General features: G+C 54.2%; 1 protein-coding gene across 4 annotated transcripts in view; it reads right to left on the bottom strand.

Moving 5' to 3' along the window:
• Nucleotides 1–1,556: 1,556 nt before the first annotated feature.
• STARD8 (StAR related lipid transfer domain containing 8) overlaps nucleotides 1,557–14,865 on the bottom strand; it is a 74,583-nt gene continuing 61,274 nt past the window's right edge. For 3 of the 4 annotated variants that reach the window (XM_054574258.1, XM_054574257.1, XM_054574260.1), the window contains 12 exons: nucleotides 12,579–12,660; nucleotides 11,527–11,590; nucleotides 8,613–10,033; nucleotides 7,787–7,960; nucleotides 6,640–6,799; nucleotides 5,943–6,141; nucleotides 5,436–5,646; nucleotides 5,020–5,134; nucleotides 4,521–4,745; nucleotides 3,346–3,563; nucleotides 3,069–3,245; nucleotides 1,557–2,917 (listed from right to left, as the gene is read on the bottom strand). In XM_054574258.1, the coding sequence (XP_054430233.1) occupies nucleotides 2,800–2,917; nucleotides 3,069–3,245; nucleotides 3,346–3,563; nucleotides 4,521–4,745; nucleotides 5,020–5,134; nucleotides 5,436–5,646; nucleotides 5,943–6,141; nucleotides 6,640–6,799; nucleotides 7,787–7,960; nucleotides 8,613–10,033; nucleotides 11,527–11,590; nucleotides 12,579–12,660 (3,164 nt within the window). In that variant the 3' untranslated portion in view covers nucleotides 1,557–2,799. The remainder of the gene's footprint in view (nucleotides 2,918–3,068; nucleotides 3,246–3,345; nucleotides 3,564–4,520; nucleotides 4,746–5,019; nucleotides 5,135–5,435; nucleotides 5,647–5,942; nucleotides 6,142–6,639; nucleotides 6,800–7,786; nucleotides 7,961–8,612; nucleotides 10,034–11,526; nucleotides 11,591–12,578; nucleotides 12,661–14,865) is intronic. The other variant, XM_054574259.1, reaches the window with a different exon arrangement.

Here is a 14,865-nt window from a genome sequence, read left to right as displayed (position 1 = left end):
GTGTTGGAGTGAGGGTCCTGGGCAGCCTCATCATCATGACACCCATTCTCACATCTATTTGTCAGGGTAGTGCATTCATGGAGCACATGGTGGGCAGAGCTAGGCAGACATGGGAGCCTCTAGTTTATGTAGGGGGAATGATGTTAAGGCCCAGAGAAGCACCCCTACTTGGCACTATCTCTCCCAGAATGCCAAATGTAAGGGAGCCACACTGGGCAGCTGGTCCAGGGCAGCAGAGTCCAGAGCTGAAGGGTTGGGGCAATCCTTCCAAGAGCATCCCTCATAACTCTTTACCTGTCTCTAGCAACCATCACATGGGTGGTCATTTTAATGCCACCCATTAAGAGCATGCTCAACTCCAATCTCTGTACCATCAGCCAACCTTCTTCATGGCCAGATGGGGCAGTGCCTGTGCCAGAAGATCCCCTGGCTGCCTTCCTCTAAAGCTACTGGCCAGAGTTTCACACTGGTTCCCGAACATTCGTGCCACTTGAGCTATGTCCCATCCCAAATGCACAGGGGGGGGGCAACGATGTCGGGGGGGTGAGTCCACTATTTTTCCAAAGGCAAGGGGCTTCCAGGCCCTCTGTTTACCTTGCCAGCTAAACCCAGAATAAAATGGAAGGAGAGGACAGTGAAGAGGGACTTGACAGGCAACCTGACCTATTCAGACTAGGTGGGGATGCAGGTAGGAGCAGGCCAATGTGAACACTTACTGAGGCTGACTGGTGACAAGGTGTCCCTGGCATATTTGCCGTATGAGGAAGCAGAGTGTTAGTTTCAGGCTATGCAACAACACTCAAGGGATGCACACACAGAGTCGACTGTGAAGCCTGTACTTTCCCTAGCTGCCCCTCAGAGGTTGGGAATGTTTTGGCTACAGTAACAAGGAAGAGGCAAGTTACTACCTCTCAGGAAGTCAACATGAGGCGGCCACCCTAGTTCCCTGGGCTTTGCTGGCCACTGAAAGCATACCAGAAGCCGCCACAAGGCACTCTAGACCTCTCATGTCTATGCGCTTATGAGTGCAACAGCTTTCCCAAGGATCTCAGGATTGGGTCTCCACTCTTCATCCTTCAGCTCGAGCTGTGTGTAGCAGGGGAAGAAAGGACAGCATAGCCAGGGACATCTGTCCCTACTGCTACTGTCAGGACTCCCGAGGTCATGCTTGTGGGCTGCTCAAATGGGGGACCCTGGCCAAGACAGGGGATGGGGTCTGCAGCTTCTGCCCAAGCTGTGGCTTCTTGGAATCCTTCCTCCCCAACCTCAAATCCCCTCCCAAAGAGCTGAGGCCTTGCCCCAATTCCTCCTGTGACCTCCATGAGTCCTAGGCCAGTAATGCTCACAACTTCTGACCCTATCACTGAGCCCAGTCTGTAGCCCAGCATCTGAGCAAAGATAGCCACACAGCCAGCATGCATCTCTAGTAATGCTTTATTGTTCTGCTGAGGGATTCACGTGGCTCCTGCTCTCCACCTCCCCCATCTCATCTTAAGTGCCCTGCCCCACTCCCACCCATAGGTTATAGTATACTCATGATAGAACATATCAGTGTGTATATAAGTGTGTGTGTATATATATATATGTATCTATATGTACACAAATACATATACATATCCTGACTGTACAGTATTTATAAGTACAAGGAAAATAGGCTTAAAAAGTACAACGTTGGCTAGGAACCATCTCAGTTTAGTTTATTCAGCCTAAAGAAAAATAAATCGTGAGTTGGTGCTTGAATGGCATTTGAATTTCACCATGAACCCAGATAGCTAATGGACAGGATAGATCAAGTTTGGATCACTCCCCAATGGGCTGACACTAGGCCTCGCCATCTGGCTGGCTGGCCACCTGAACCAGGGGCCAGGTCTCTGCTTGAAGAAGGGGCTGTTATATCAGGCTGGTACCGCAGGCACAAAGAACAGGAGAAGGGATGCAGACACAGATACGTGTCTCCTTGCCACCATCTGCTTTTGCTCAGCCTGTGTGGTGGGAGTGAGCTTGTCTACTCTCTAGACATGGCAGTTTGAGGTCAAAGGCTGCACAGGACCCCACAAAGTGGGAGATCAAGTATGGGGCCTAAGCCAGGGGAAGCTATTTCATTGGTCTCTTGAGACTTGAGAGAGGAAGTCGCCCCCCCCATTCTCATGTCCCAAGCTATCCCAAATCGTCATGTTGCCTACTAGGGGCCTGCCCATGCCCACTCTTTAAATCAGCCTCATAAAAATCAGCATCGTATTTACACAAATAAAATACTACATGGTGGTTGGGGATGTCCTGTGCTCTGCCTACATGCCCATCTAGCCCCATCCAATTTCTTTGGAAAAGCTAGTTTAGGGCCAATGTTGGGCTCAAAGGCAGGACCAGAACCTCCTGTCCAATCTGAAAGGGACCCTAGTACCAAACAGGATGGCTTGGCCTCTCATAAGGGCAGAGAGCTGAGAGCACACACTGCCCTCTCCCTCTGTCCCCCGCAGGCAGAGAGCCAGTAAGGCTCCAGGCTGACTGGTGGCTCTGTGGGCTTGGGGGCAATGGCGTTGTTCTTGTTCCTAAAATGGCTCCTCTGTCAGGAAGGCAGAACACAGGTTTGGGGTGGGGGTGGGGGTAGGATGGAGACAGGGCACTGAAATTTTTCCCCTGTATGTGCAGAGGAACCTCGGGGGATGGGGCCAGGCAGCTGGGGTGCAGGGATTGGTTCTGCCCCTGGAAGCAGCATCTGGGGTCTGCTGTGCTCTGATCCTCCCTACTCTTCTGGTACCAAGGGGGCTGGAAGGTGTCACCCTGGAACCAGGCCGAGGCTCACAGCTTTGTCTCCGGGCCAGCTGCTTGCAGGGTGGGGAATGAGTCCCGGATCTTTGCCACTTCCATGGCACACAGGTGCCCAAAGACTTTGTTGTACCAGTCAGGAGAACGGCCCCTGGGAAAGGAGAAGCAAGCAAGCATGAGCCATGGGGTCTTACCAGGAGCCCTTTCCAGGGAAATGGAAGAAGAGACTGGCCCCCATCCCCCAGGGATCAACGGCATGGGGCAGAGGCAGGGAGGGCACCAGGGCAAAGGGGGCCTGGTACCTTAGGTCAGCACGGCAGATGTGGGTGAGCCGGGAGCGGCCCAGGCCACAAGGCTCTATGAGGTACTGGGAAGTGAGCATCAGGGCCCGCACCCCAGATTCTGGGACAGGCTGCTCAGGATCCAGGGACTGGGAGACAAGCAGGCAACCCCCACGAGGCAGGTCAGAACGCCACATCCTGTGCAGAAGGGACACACACATTAAGGTTCCTGATACTCATTCCCACCCCACCTCCTCTGTCCCCTAAGCACAGCAGAGTGGCAGTTTGACTCCCTCACCGAAGCACCACAAAGTCACGGCAGGGGTGGGGGGCCATGCTGTCCGTGACATAGTGGTACAGCTCCACACCCGGCATGAGGGCCTCCAGCACTTGGGCCCGCAGCAGGTCCTCATCCCAGAGGGCCCGCTCCCGCAGAATACGGTGCAGCACCACAGCTGGAGGGGCCGCCACCTCGGTGGATGCCTTCCACACACGCAGGGGGTGCCCATCTGGTGCCTGCAGGCCAGGGAAGAGGGGAAAGGAGGCAGCTGTCAGGGCTGGAGAGCTCCCACTCACCCTCCAGTCCTGGCCTGCCCTCACGCCAACCCCAGAGGAGGAAAGGCCGCAGAGCTCCTGTGCTAACCCATGTCAGCCCTAACAGGCCATCCCCTTGTTTGCTGTCCTCTCTCTTTTCTAGATGTCTGCTTTTCTACCTGCTCAGGAGCACAAACAGATGGCAGACACATGTTCTCAGAGGCCTACTAGGCTCTACCATGAAATGGGCACAGTGCTGGGAATTTCTGCACATGAACGGGAAAAGATGGGGATAATCCTTGAGGAACTCACCACCTAGCACATGGAGTAGAAAATGTACAGAGCAACAAAAGCTGCTACTTGCTGAGCCTTCTGTAAGTACCAGGCGCCAGGTTGGCTGCTAACCCCAACCCCATAAGGGAGGTTTCACTGTGACTGCTTTATACATGGCAAACCTCGGGTATGCAGTCTTACAATCGGAATCTGAGAAAGAACATGTTCTGGTGCCAAGAGAGGGACAGAGAGAAGTCACCTCCAGCCCGGGGCATGACAGGAGGCTCTGAAAGGAGGAGGGGGCATATCGAGTTGGGGCTTACAGTGGCTTGGAAACTGTAATGCGTGGGGCTGGTCAGTGCAGGTAACACGACATGAGGGGCAGAAGCACAGCGAGACGGTGGTGCAGGGAGAGATAGGAGATGAGGTTGTAAAAGTAGTGACATGCCTAGAGTGGGGCTTTGGGAAGGTAATTCTGGCAAATGATCTCCAAGAGAGATCCCTTGGTCACATTTGGTTCTGGCTTTGCTGGCTGACATTGTCCAAGTATCAGGCCAAGGCACAGTGAGATGGGCAGGCCAACTCTTTCCTTTGGGATCCCTGGCCCCTTGTCTGAACCGAGTCCTCTCCCAGCCCCATGGCAACCATGGGAAGTGTGGTATGCACCTTTCTGCAAGCCAGCTCCGTGTGCTGGGGCCCTGGCACACTCATCCAGCCCTTGAAGCGCTCGGCAGCATCACGTAGCAGCTCCTGGACGCTCTCTTCCATGTAGAGGCTCAGGCTCACGCCAGCAGCTTGGGCCTGCCGCAGCTCAGCCAGGGCTGGGCCAGGAGGGCTGAGCTCAGCTGCGCTGTAGGAGCCACACAGTTGCAGCACCATGTCCTGGGGCACCTAGCAGGGCACACACATACTAGGCTGGGGCCACTGGGAGCAAGCAGCAGAGAGGGTCAGAGACCCTCAGTCCCAGAGCCTGCCAAGTCTGTCAGATTCATGTTCATGGGGTGGGAAAGCCTGGCTACTGCAGCGAGGTAGGTGAGAAACCTTACAGGGAAAAGCTGGAAGTAGATGGCTGAGTTGGGCCCTAGCCCAGCCATGGGGTGCAAAGGTCAGACCTGATGGTTCCTCCAGGTCTGGGAGGCAGGCATCATGGTCTAGAGTTACTCACCTGGAAAAGTTTCTTACAGTCACTGATCATATGTGACAGGCCCTGGGTGGCCGCCATATTCTCACTTAGGTCCCTAGGGCCCGGCCGGCCAACACGGCTGCGTTTGCTCTTGATCCTGCAGGGAAGGGCAGAGAGAAGGTGGCACAATGGCAGGAGGTAATATGGCTGACAAGCTGGTTTCCAGTTTTCAGGAAGCCAGCTTGCCAGTCCTGAACACAAAACAACCACCTGCTGTATTTTAGAAGGCCCTGCTTCACAGCATCCAGCCAGTCCCCGGCCCCTGAGGAGTGAGGCTGACCCCTTGTGGTGATGCCTTGGAACTTCAGTGCCAGGCATCCGGGGCCTGAAGTCCAAGGGAAGCAGGGGTAGGCAAACCCTCCCTGCCTGGCCTGACCCCACATGCTACCCTGTTTCACCTGGGTGAAGGGCTATCCTTCTTGGAGACATTGAGGTGGAAGATGGAGGGTGCCAGGCACACTGCCAGGTTGCCGGCTGTCATCTGGTTTTCCTCGGCAGAGGCAATGTCACTTAGGAAATAGAGCAGCGTCTGCAGCACTTCTCGGTTCTCATCGGGGAGCAGCAAAGTAGCGGCTTGTGCTGCTGCCAACCACTGGTCCTTGGGGAGCACTGCAGGGAAGGAATGGTGTAAGGGCTTCCTTATTCCCCAGAGCCTACTGCTTCCAGGAACACAGAAGAAACAGTGGTCCCAAAGGACTCCAGTGAGACAGAATGGCAAAGGCAGGCCCTGGAAGGTACAAGATCAAGCTCCGCTCCAATGCACAGTGTAACCTTACATAAGACCCTGCCTTTCCTCAGGGCCTTTCCTCTATCCTTCCCTACAGGGTTTGGGGAATAGAATGTGGTTTCTCTTTGGGACAGTTGAGAAGGGGGCAGATTGTCAGGAATGGGCACAGGCAACTCACGCTGGTAGATCTGCAGGAAAGTGGTGGTGAGCTTGCTGGTGAAGATAGGTTCGGGCAGGTCTCGGAAATACTGCTTCAGCAGGTCAGCCACATCATAGGCCGACTGGCCCTCATAGCAGACATTGTCCGGGGAGGACTCGTTCATTTGGCGTAGGTTCTGGATCCTAGACTTCACCCCAGACTTGCGGAAGATGCCCACCTGATCCATACAGGTCAGGGAGGGAGGGAAGGAGGGAGACATGGAAGGGAGACTGTGAGGCCATAGCTGGACCAAAAGTCACAAGTATAGACTACCCCAGAGACTTCCAAGCCTGGCAGGCATCCTGCTGTGCAGGGTTGGAGAAAAAAGGCAAAACTGAAGAAGAGGGTTGTTAATAGCCTCAGGCAAAGCAGAAACATGGCTTTACTGGAAATGAATAGGAAAAAGGGGGACCTAGGCTAAGGCAAACTCCTGGAAGTTGGGGAGTATAGCACCTGAGCCAGAAAGAGCCTGGCACAGAGCTAGAAGAGGGGAGCTTTAGCTCCATCCTTGCTGAGCCTTCCTGAGGCTAGGAAAGGTCTCTGGTGGGCCAAGCCAAGGGGAAGGAGCAGAGCAGAGTGGCTTCCATCCCCAAGTTCCTTTTTTTCCAATTCTCCCTCCCTAATTTCTTAGCCCTGGACTTCACCGCCTCACTGCATGTTCCCCAGTGGGTCTTACCTGGTCCAGGCACTGGCTGCGCAGGTAGCGCATGGCTTGCTGAATGCTCTGTGGCAGTGGTTGGCCTGTGCGCTGTACGTGGATGAGGGGCGGCACCCCAAACACGTGCTGGCCCCGGTAGTCTGGGGTTTTGTTCCTTTTCATGAACTTAGGCACTGACCTGTTTAGAGGAGTGACAAAAGATCAGGAAGGGGAATGGGGTAGGCCAGGACAGAGCTTGGAGACTGTCTTCAGTCTTGAGGGAGTTAGGCAGGGATGAGCGGAGTAAGAAATATATAACATATCCCCAGAGTCAACCATTGCTAAGCACCTGTTCTGGGGCCAGTCCTACAGACTCACAGAAGAACACAGGGAGCTCTCAGTCTGGTTAAGGAGATAGCTGTGTCAACAGGCAGTGACTGGCAATACATGCTGTCAGTAGTGAGCCAAGAGCTTAGTGGAGGACTCATGAGGGAGGGGAGCTGTACCTAATGGGTCAGGGAAGGCCTCAGATATGGGTAGAAATTCAGCAGGCTCTTGAGAAATTAGTAGACATTGTTCCAGAGGAGAAATGGGGAAAAGACATCCTAGACCAAGAGAACAGCATGGACAAAGGCAAAGAGGCAGGGAAAAGAGCACAGCACATTCAGGTAAGGGCGACTGGCCCACACAGTGGCATTGCTTTGAAGTGGCAAACTAAAGAGCCCGGCAGATGGGGCAGGGCCAGAATATGAAAGGATCTTGGTGGGAAAGAAACTTGGGCACTGCAGACCCACAGACGGGTGCTTATCAGGACAGTGACAACCAAAGCTGCATTTTCAGACCATGTCACTGGTGGCAGCATGGATGCTGGGGGTAGAGGTGGTACAACTTGAGGACTGTGTGTTCCCCACCCCCATCCCTCCCTCACACATGGCACACTTACCCCCATGCATCCCATATGCACCCCTCACCCACACCAACCATCCAGAGCCACATTGACCGCTCGGGCCACAGCCCCTTCAGCCTCCTGGCATATCCTACCACTCGACTATCTACTATCCGTGGGCTCTGCCTATCTACACCTGCCTTCTGGGGCTGACCTTCCCAGGGCATTGGAGTAAGGGCAGGGAAGGAGCCAGGACCGGGGTGAGCAGCCCCCTGCCCACCATGACCCAGGAGCACTCACCAGCCCCAGCCCTGTTTGTGGGGCACAGTGTACTTCTCCATGAAGGCTGTGAGCCGCAGCAGGGAACCCTTGTGCAACAGGTGGATCTGACTGGCAAACTGCCGGTTGATCTCCAGCGACTCCGAGTTGAGGCTGGGCCGGTGTGAGTTCTGGAAACTGTGCCAGCGGAGCTTCCTGGTGAGGGATGAGGGGGTGGAGAAAACCAGAGGGGCAGGGCTGGGTCGACCTGAGAAAGGGCTGTGCTCTTCTGGCCCCTCCCACTCCCCACCAAAAGAATGCAGGGAGACGTGACCATTGTCAGCATTACTGCTATGCCTCAGGGTAGGAAAAGCTTAGTCTTAGCTTCCAGGGCTACCTAGTGGCCCAGATGCCTTCCGGGAGGTGGCACAGAGCTGAGACCCATCTAGTGCCATCCAGCAGTACCAGCCCCTACCCTTCCAGGGCTGCAGTGGAGGGGCTGCTGTGACAAGCCCAGAATGGCCAAGCTTGGGATCAGAGATCATCTCTTCTAAGGCCATGGATCTACACATGGGAAAGCTGACGCCCAAGAAGCAGCTAGTATTTGCTCGAGGCCACAGCAGAGGCAGGTCTGGAACCAAACATTCTGGATTGCCAGGTCCTGTACTCTTGTGATTTCCCTCTTGCACATCGGTGCCTAAAGGCAATTGGTCAGCTCCCAAGAACATGCCCCTGGGCCTCATAACTAAGAAACTGGCTTGGGGGTGGTGAAGATGGAGGGAGGGGAGAAAAACAAAGGAAGGGATTGGGAAGGGAAGAGATGGAGACAACCCAGCCCCCTGCCCCTATCCCTACCCTGAAGTCCCACCTGCAGGGTCTGGTAAGTGAGGCCCCAACACCTGAATCTCGTCGTTCACGGGGCGCTGATGCCTGGAGAGCCGCTGGGGACCCTGCAGCCTCAGACTCATTCATGGAGTTCCCACTACTGTCCAGTTCACTGGAGGAGGCCACAGTATCAGAAATGGAGTGTCCTTCTTCCACAGACAGGCTGGAGGCAGAGGTGGGTTCCCCGCCTGAATTCACCTCTTGCTCATTCTCCTGGGCTGGGCCCGGTGGCTTGGCCTCAGCCTGGGCCTGCAGCTCGGCCTGTGCCTGGAGCTCACCCGAGGGATGAGCTGGGGCAACTGCCTGAACTTCATCCTGGACTGAGGCTGAGGACTCTCTGTGGGCTGGAACCTCTACCTGGACCAGAGTTTCCGGCTGACCTTCAACCTCAACTGTGGCTATTTCTACGGATGAAGTGGCCTCTTCCTCTTCCTCATCATCTTCTTCTTCTTCTTCCTTATCTCCAGGCTCCAGATCTGGGTACATGGCCTGAGACCAAAGCTCTACCCGTTGCTGCAGTCCCCAGACATGCTGGAGGATGTCATCTAGGTGGGCATAGCTGCCCCCTCCCTCCTCCTCATCCTCGGCCTCAGCCCCAACCAGTATAGGCTCAGCTGGGTACAGCTCGGGCATGTTGTCATAGGTACTGGCATGGCTGCCCGTGGAGCCACAGGAGCCCCGGCGCCCTTCGCAGCCCCAGCGCCTACCTGGCTGCCAATCAGCCAGACGGTGTCCATCCTCAGGACATAGGCTCTCAATGGACAGGGAGCGAGGGAATGTGCCTGGTTTGTGGTCCCCAGGCACATGAACCAGGTAGTTACCCCTGTGTACCCGCTGAGGATGCCGGAGTGTGGCCACAGGCCAGGCCTCCCAGACCCTCTGAGTCTCAGCACCACTGCCCCTGGCTGAGGTGTGTGACCGGTTCTTGGCCCTGTAGAATCCAGCTGAGAGGAAGCCACGGCGGTTGCGGAAAGAGAAGGCTTTGGTGGCCTTCTCTGAGGGGGCTGGGCTACGCTCAGGCTCAGCTTGCCGGCTGCCACCCTTCTCCTTCCGCCTCAGAGACTCAAGGTGCTTGAGGAAGCTACGGGAACGGCGCTTCTTTGCTTTGTCCTGGGGACCCTCTGAGCCCTGGGTGGGGCTGAGGAGGGTCCTGTCACTCGGGCTGGGGGCACGGCTTAGTAAGGGCAGGTCCGCTGGCTCAGGTGGTAGGCTCACAGTGATGGTCGGCAAGGAGGTGGCACTAAACTCAGTGAGTACACTCTCACAGCTGGATGTCACTGGCAGTCCAGGGCTCGGTGGGGCCAGCAGATCAGAAGAGCCCACGCGAGACCAGCTCTGACTCTCTTGCTGCGAGGCCCAGGGGTTGCTGATGGTACACTGCTCTTCCTCTTCTGAGTCTTCATTCTGGGAAGGGCACCACAGGGTTGGTCAGAGAAGTCCACCCACCAGCCTTTGCTTGTGCTCCACTCTCTGCCTTCAAATGCTTGGGGGACTTTTGTGGCAAAGGGCCCTGCTTTCCGGTTGCGGACGTGCTAGAGAGGGACCTGGCTCTGGGAGTGCCAGACGGAGGAGGCCGGGAGGCATAGATGGGACGAAGATGGATGGTAAAGGTCATGTGGTTGATCTAATCCATCCCTATTTACAGACAGTGAAACCCAGACCCACAAATGAGAGGCCACTTGCCCAAGGTCATATAACATCATTCAGGAAGTCAGTGACAGAGCCAGCCTAGAATCCAGGTGTCTTAACCTCTTGTCCTCAGCAACCTCTCAAGTCTGGGCTAGAGTTTTAGATTAGAATCACAGAATGCGAGAGCTGAGAAGAGATTTCCGATTTTCTCCTTCTCTTTTTTATTTTTATTTTTTAAAGATTTTATTTATTTATTTTTAGACAGAGGGGAAGAGAGGGAGAAATAAAGAGAGAGAGAAACATCAATGTGTGGTTGCCTCTCACATGCCCCCCCACCCCACAGTGGGGACCTGGCCCACAACCCAGGCATGTGCCCTGACTGGGAATTGAACCAGTGACCTTTTGGTTCGTAGGCTGGAGCTCAATCCACTGAGCCACACTAGCCAGGGTTTTCTAACTTGCAAGGTGGGGAAACTAAGGCCCGCAGTGAGGAAGAGCCTCGTCCAAGGTCACTAAGCAGTCAGTGGGGAACTAGGTCCCGGGGGTTTCCTGCTTCTCAGGCCAGGGCTCTGGCAACTTGGCTAATGTGCCTGGATGCAGGCCTCTAGGAGAGAAAGCCTCAGAAGAAACTCACAAAGCCTGACTCCAGGGCAGGATGGGGTCATCAGGTCTACATTCCAGGGCTACGTGCAGACCAACAGTCCTCGCCATTTCAGCAATCCCAGATCAGCGGAGGCAGAAAAGCCTCTGGAAGCTATCAATGCCCCTCCCCACCACTCATTGGAGAGATGGGGAAAATGAGGCTCAGAAGGAAAGGACTCGGGGTGGGTGGGAATAACAACCTTGATGTCTAACACCATAAAGGTCATGATTTTTCCATCACATTATTCTGTCTCTACCCCCTAGTCAAGAAATTTTTGCTATCACAGAGCAAGGAGCAGAGTCAGATGGATTTCCCTAAGGAAGGGCCACGTCTAGGTCCAGTTATTAGAAAACCCAGGAGGTAGAGGTGGGCTGAGGGGGGTGGGTGAGGCTAAGAGCCAGGGTACTTCTTCTCATACCCCAGCCTTTAGACTAGGCTCACCAAAACCCAGAGACCTCACAGAGCCCCCTACACCCCACCCCCAGGCTGGAGCAAAGCACTGCTCTTGACGTTCCGGTCTCCTGGGACACTGGAGCTAGTTTCAAAAGTGGTTTGTGCATGTCTTGGGTTCCCATGGTGTCACAGGGTCACAGGGCCCACCCTTGCCACCCTTGCCATGACTCACCTGCTTGCATTGAAAATGAACCTCCAGTTTCATCGAGGCACAATTGTTCAAGGTCATCAGCCTTCTGCAAGGAAACAAAGGAGTGGTCACCCAAGGGTCCCAAGCCCCAAAGCCTGCAGCACATAGCCTACCAAGATATTCCCAAGATGCCATCCACTAATGCATGTGCCCAGCCAACAAAACTTCCCCCAAGCCCAGTGTTCGTGAGAGTTTCAGTTCCAGGCACAATGTTAAGGAGATTATGGCCTCTGTCCTCTGAGAGCTAACAGATGTGGAAACAAACCACTACAGAGATGGGAAATGTTCAAGAGCAGAGTACAGAGAAGGCACAGCAGGCACACAGAGGGTGGGACAAGGAAGTTCCAAGAACAGACGGGTTGTAGTCAGGCAAGGCTTCCTGGAAGACAGAAATGGGATTCAGAGGGACAGAGACAGAAGAACTCCTATCTCAGGCTTCAACAGGAGCCTGGGACAAGGTAGAGAGAAAAACAGTAAACAGACCAGTGTAGTTATGAGAAGGGACTCAGGCTGATAAGGTCGGTCAAAACCAGATTGCGAAGGACCTCAGGTGTCATGCTAAAGAGCTTTGGATTTTCCCCTTAGGGCAGTGACACATTTTAGACAGGGGAGCGCCTGTCTGGGAACTGACTCTAGTGGCCAATGGGCAGCCGTGCTGTGCCTAGGAGGGGAATGCAGAGATGGAAGGCAGGAAGGCCAGTTAGGAGGCTGTATTGGAGCCAAGAAATCGTGGTTTGTCCTTAGACAAGGGCCAAGCTGGTGTAAGTAGAGAGGGGACCAATGAGAGGACTGTCTGTGTAATCTCACTGAAGGGAAAAGAGAATCAAGGCCAGACTTTGGCTTTCCAGCTACAGTGCCTGAGTGGGTGAGGGTGTCACAGACCCAGAAGACAGAGTAAGTGGGATGACTGCAGCACATGAACTTTGTTAATACGTGGAGCTCCTCCTCTGTTAGGGGCACAGGGATTTTTTTTTTCCATGAGGAAGCCCCAAGCTGGGCCCCGGCCTCCCAGGTCTGGCCCTCAGCCCCCCTACCTGCACAGGGCCCCCAAAGAGTCCTCGTCCAGAAAACCGTGGTCCTTCTTCACAGAGCCAATATCCAGGGGGAATGAACCTTCTGCATGGCAGAAAGAAGTCAAGATGAGTTGAGGGTGGTTGGACAGAAATTCTGCCAGCGGCCCTTAGAACTGGAAAGGGGAGGTTGGGGAAGCTAGGGAGGCAGGGAGGCAGCCCAGCAAGAGCAGAGCAGGAGGAAGACGCCTGCAGGAAGGGAGGAGTCTAGGAAGCTCACGTTGGCCATCAGCAGAAAGGTTGAGGAGAGGCCAGGAGGGTAGAGCTGGATGAGAGGACCCATCATCAGTCAGTGAGGCCAGTCCACAAAGGACAGCAGGCCTGAGGCTCTGGGTGGCTGCCAAGAGGCAACATGGGCTCCCTCAGTCCCCTTTGAGTCCTGGGCTGCTCAAACAGGGAACTTCCTCCCTGGCCCAAGGTGAAGTGGGGGAGCAGGGAGAGAGAGGACAGGAAAAACACTTCCCATTGCTACCCAGAGCGGGGAGCCCACTCCCTGGGGTTTAAAGAGGGGAGGGGAGAGAGGAAGAAGCAAGGGAGGAGGTGAGAACATCCAGGAAATCCCACAGTTCTCTGCCTTATTGGTAAAACCAGCCCATTTATTCATTTCCTAAGATTCATTGAGCATCTACTTTGTGCCAGACTTATCGTGCTAGACAGAGGGATACAACAGCAAATGAGACGGAAATGGTCCCTGCCTCCATGGGCTTTCTACTTTCCTGGGGGCAAAGACAATAAACAATATATGAAACAAACAAGAGAATGCAGTAATAAATGCAACAAAAGACGTTAGCCAAAGTGACAGGGTAAGGAGAGCCTGAGTGGGGGCTGCTCCTAAAGAGGTTATCAGCAGAGATCATGACCTCGGAGCCGAGTCCCGAAGAAACAGAAGGGGCCAGCCATGCAAAGAGCCTGGGTAGAGAGTTCCTGGCAGGACTAACATTAAGGCTCCGAAGAGGAAAAGGGACCAGAAGGAGCAGGTGATAAAAAGGGGCCTGACTGTGGAGAGCGAAGGAGAGAGGAGTAAAGAAAGGGCAGTTGGCTGATGTAGTCTTGTCTATGAGGGTGAAACCCCAGGGCTGACTTCATTCAAAGTGTGCTGCTGGGAGTGATGTGACACAGTCAGGGCAGAGCAGTGACAGACACCGGGAGGCCTACACTCCTGGGGCCTCTAGCTGCTGTGCATTCAGAGTAGAGCAGGGAGTGCAGGAAGGAGACTGACATGCTAGGCCAGGTGAGCAGTGACAGCAGGTCACACTGATGTGACAGCGAAGGTGGTAGGAAGTGGATTGATTCAAGAAATATTCTTGAGGGAGAAGGGGCTTGCTGAAGGGTTAGCTATGGGGGATGAAGGAAAAAAGGAACTGAGGATGATTCCTGGATGTGGGGTTTGAGCAGGCAGTGACGTCGTGGGGAGGTCAGATTCAGACCTGTTAAATCTGAGGCACCCGGCAGACATCTGAGTAGAGACAGTGATTGGCAGTTGGTTAGATAAATCTGGAGCTTGGGAATGAGGTCTGGACAGAGAGACATTTGGAAGTCACTAGAATATAGATGGTACTTGGACAAGAATCTCCTGGGAAAGAAATGTTCAGAGACAAGAAGAGCTGGGACTTAGCCCTGAGACACCCCAACATTTAGCTATCATCTAGAGGAAGCAGAGTCAGCTAAGGACATTGAGAGCAGTAGCCAGAGAGACAGGAGAGCAGCATTTCTAAAAGCTGAAGTGAGTGGCCAACTGCACTGAATGCTTCAGAGAGATTAAGTAAGGACTGGGAAGTGACCACTGAATTTGACCACATGGGGGAGCTTGACAAGGACCGTTGTTGGCATGGTCAGGGGAGGTCAGGGTAATTTGGGGATGTGGGAAGAAGAGGAGAAGTGGAGACAGCTAGTATGAACAATGCTAAAGAAAAATGGAAAAGTGAAGAGAAACAAAGAGGTGAGACCATGGGGAAGACGAGGTGAGGGCTGGGCTGCCAGGGTGCATGCTCCACATTGCATCTATGTAACTGGCATCCTCAGAGTGGTACAAAACAGTGGCCCTGGTCAAGACAAGGTGTTTTATGCATGGCAACAGCAGAGCTTGTAAGAGCTGATGAGAGCCATCTGGTAGAGATGATGATGTAGGAGAGAGAGGTTATAACTATAGGAGCAGGGCCAGAGTACACAGCTTCTTGTGCACTGAGAGAAAGGACCTGATTTGCTCCACCTTACAGATGAACAATGGAGGGATAGGAAAGTTTGGGGGTGG

Source organism: Pteronotus mesoamericanus, unplaced genomic scaffold, assembly GCF_021234165.1.
Source record: "Pteronotus mesoamericanus isolate MK-2021 breed Mesoamerican mustached bat unplaced genomic scaffold, CSHL_Meso_final contig_256, whole genome shotgun sequence".
Taxonomy (NCBI): domain Eukaryota; kingdom Metazoa; phylum Chordata; class Mammalia; order Chiroptera; family Mormoopidae; genus Pteronotus; species Pteronotus mesoamericanus.
Note: the sequence above shows the minus strand (reverse complement) of the source record. Positions and strands in the feature narration are given on the sequence as shown.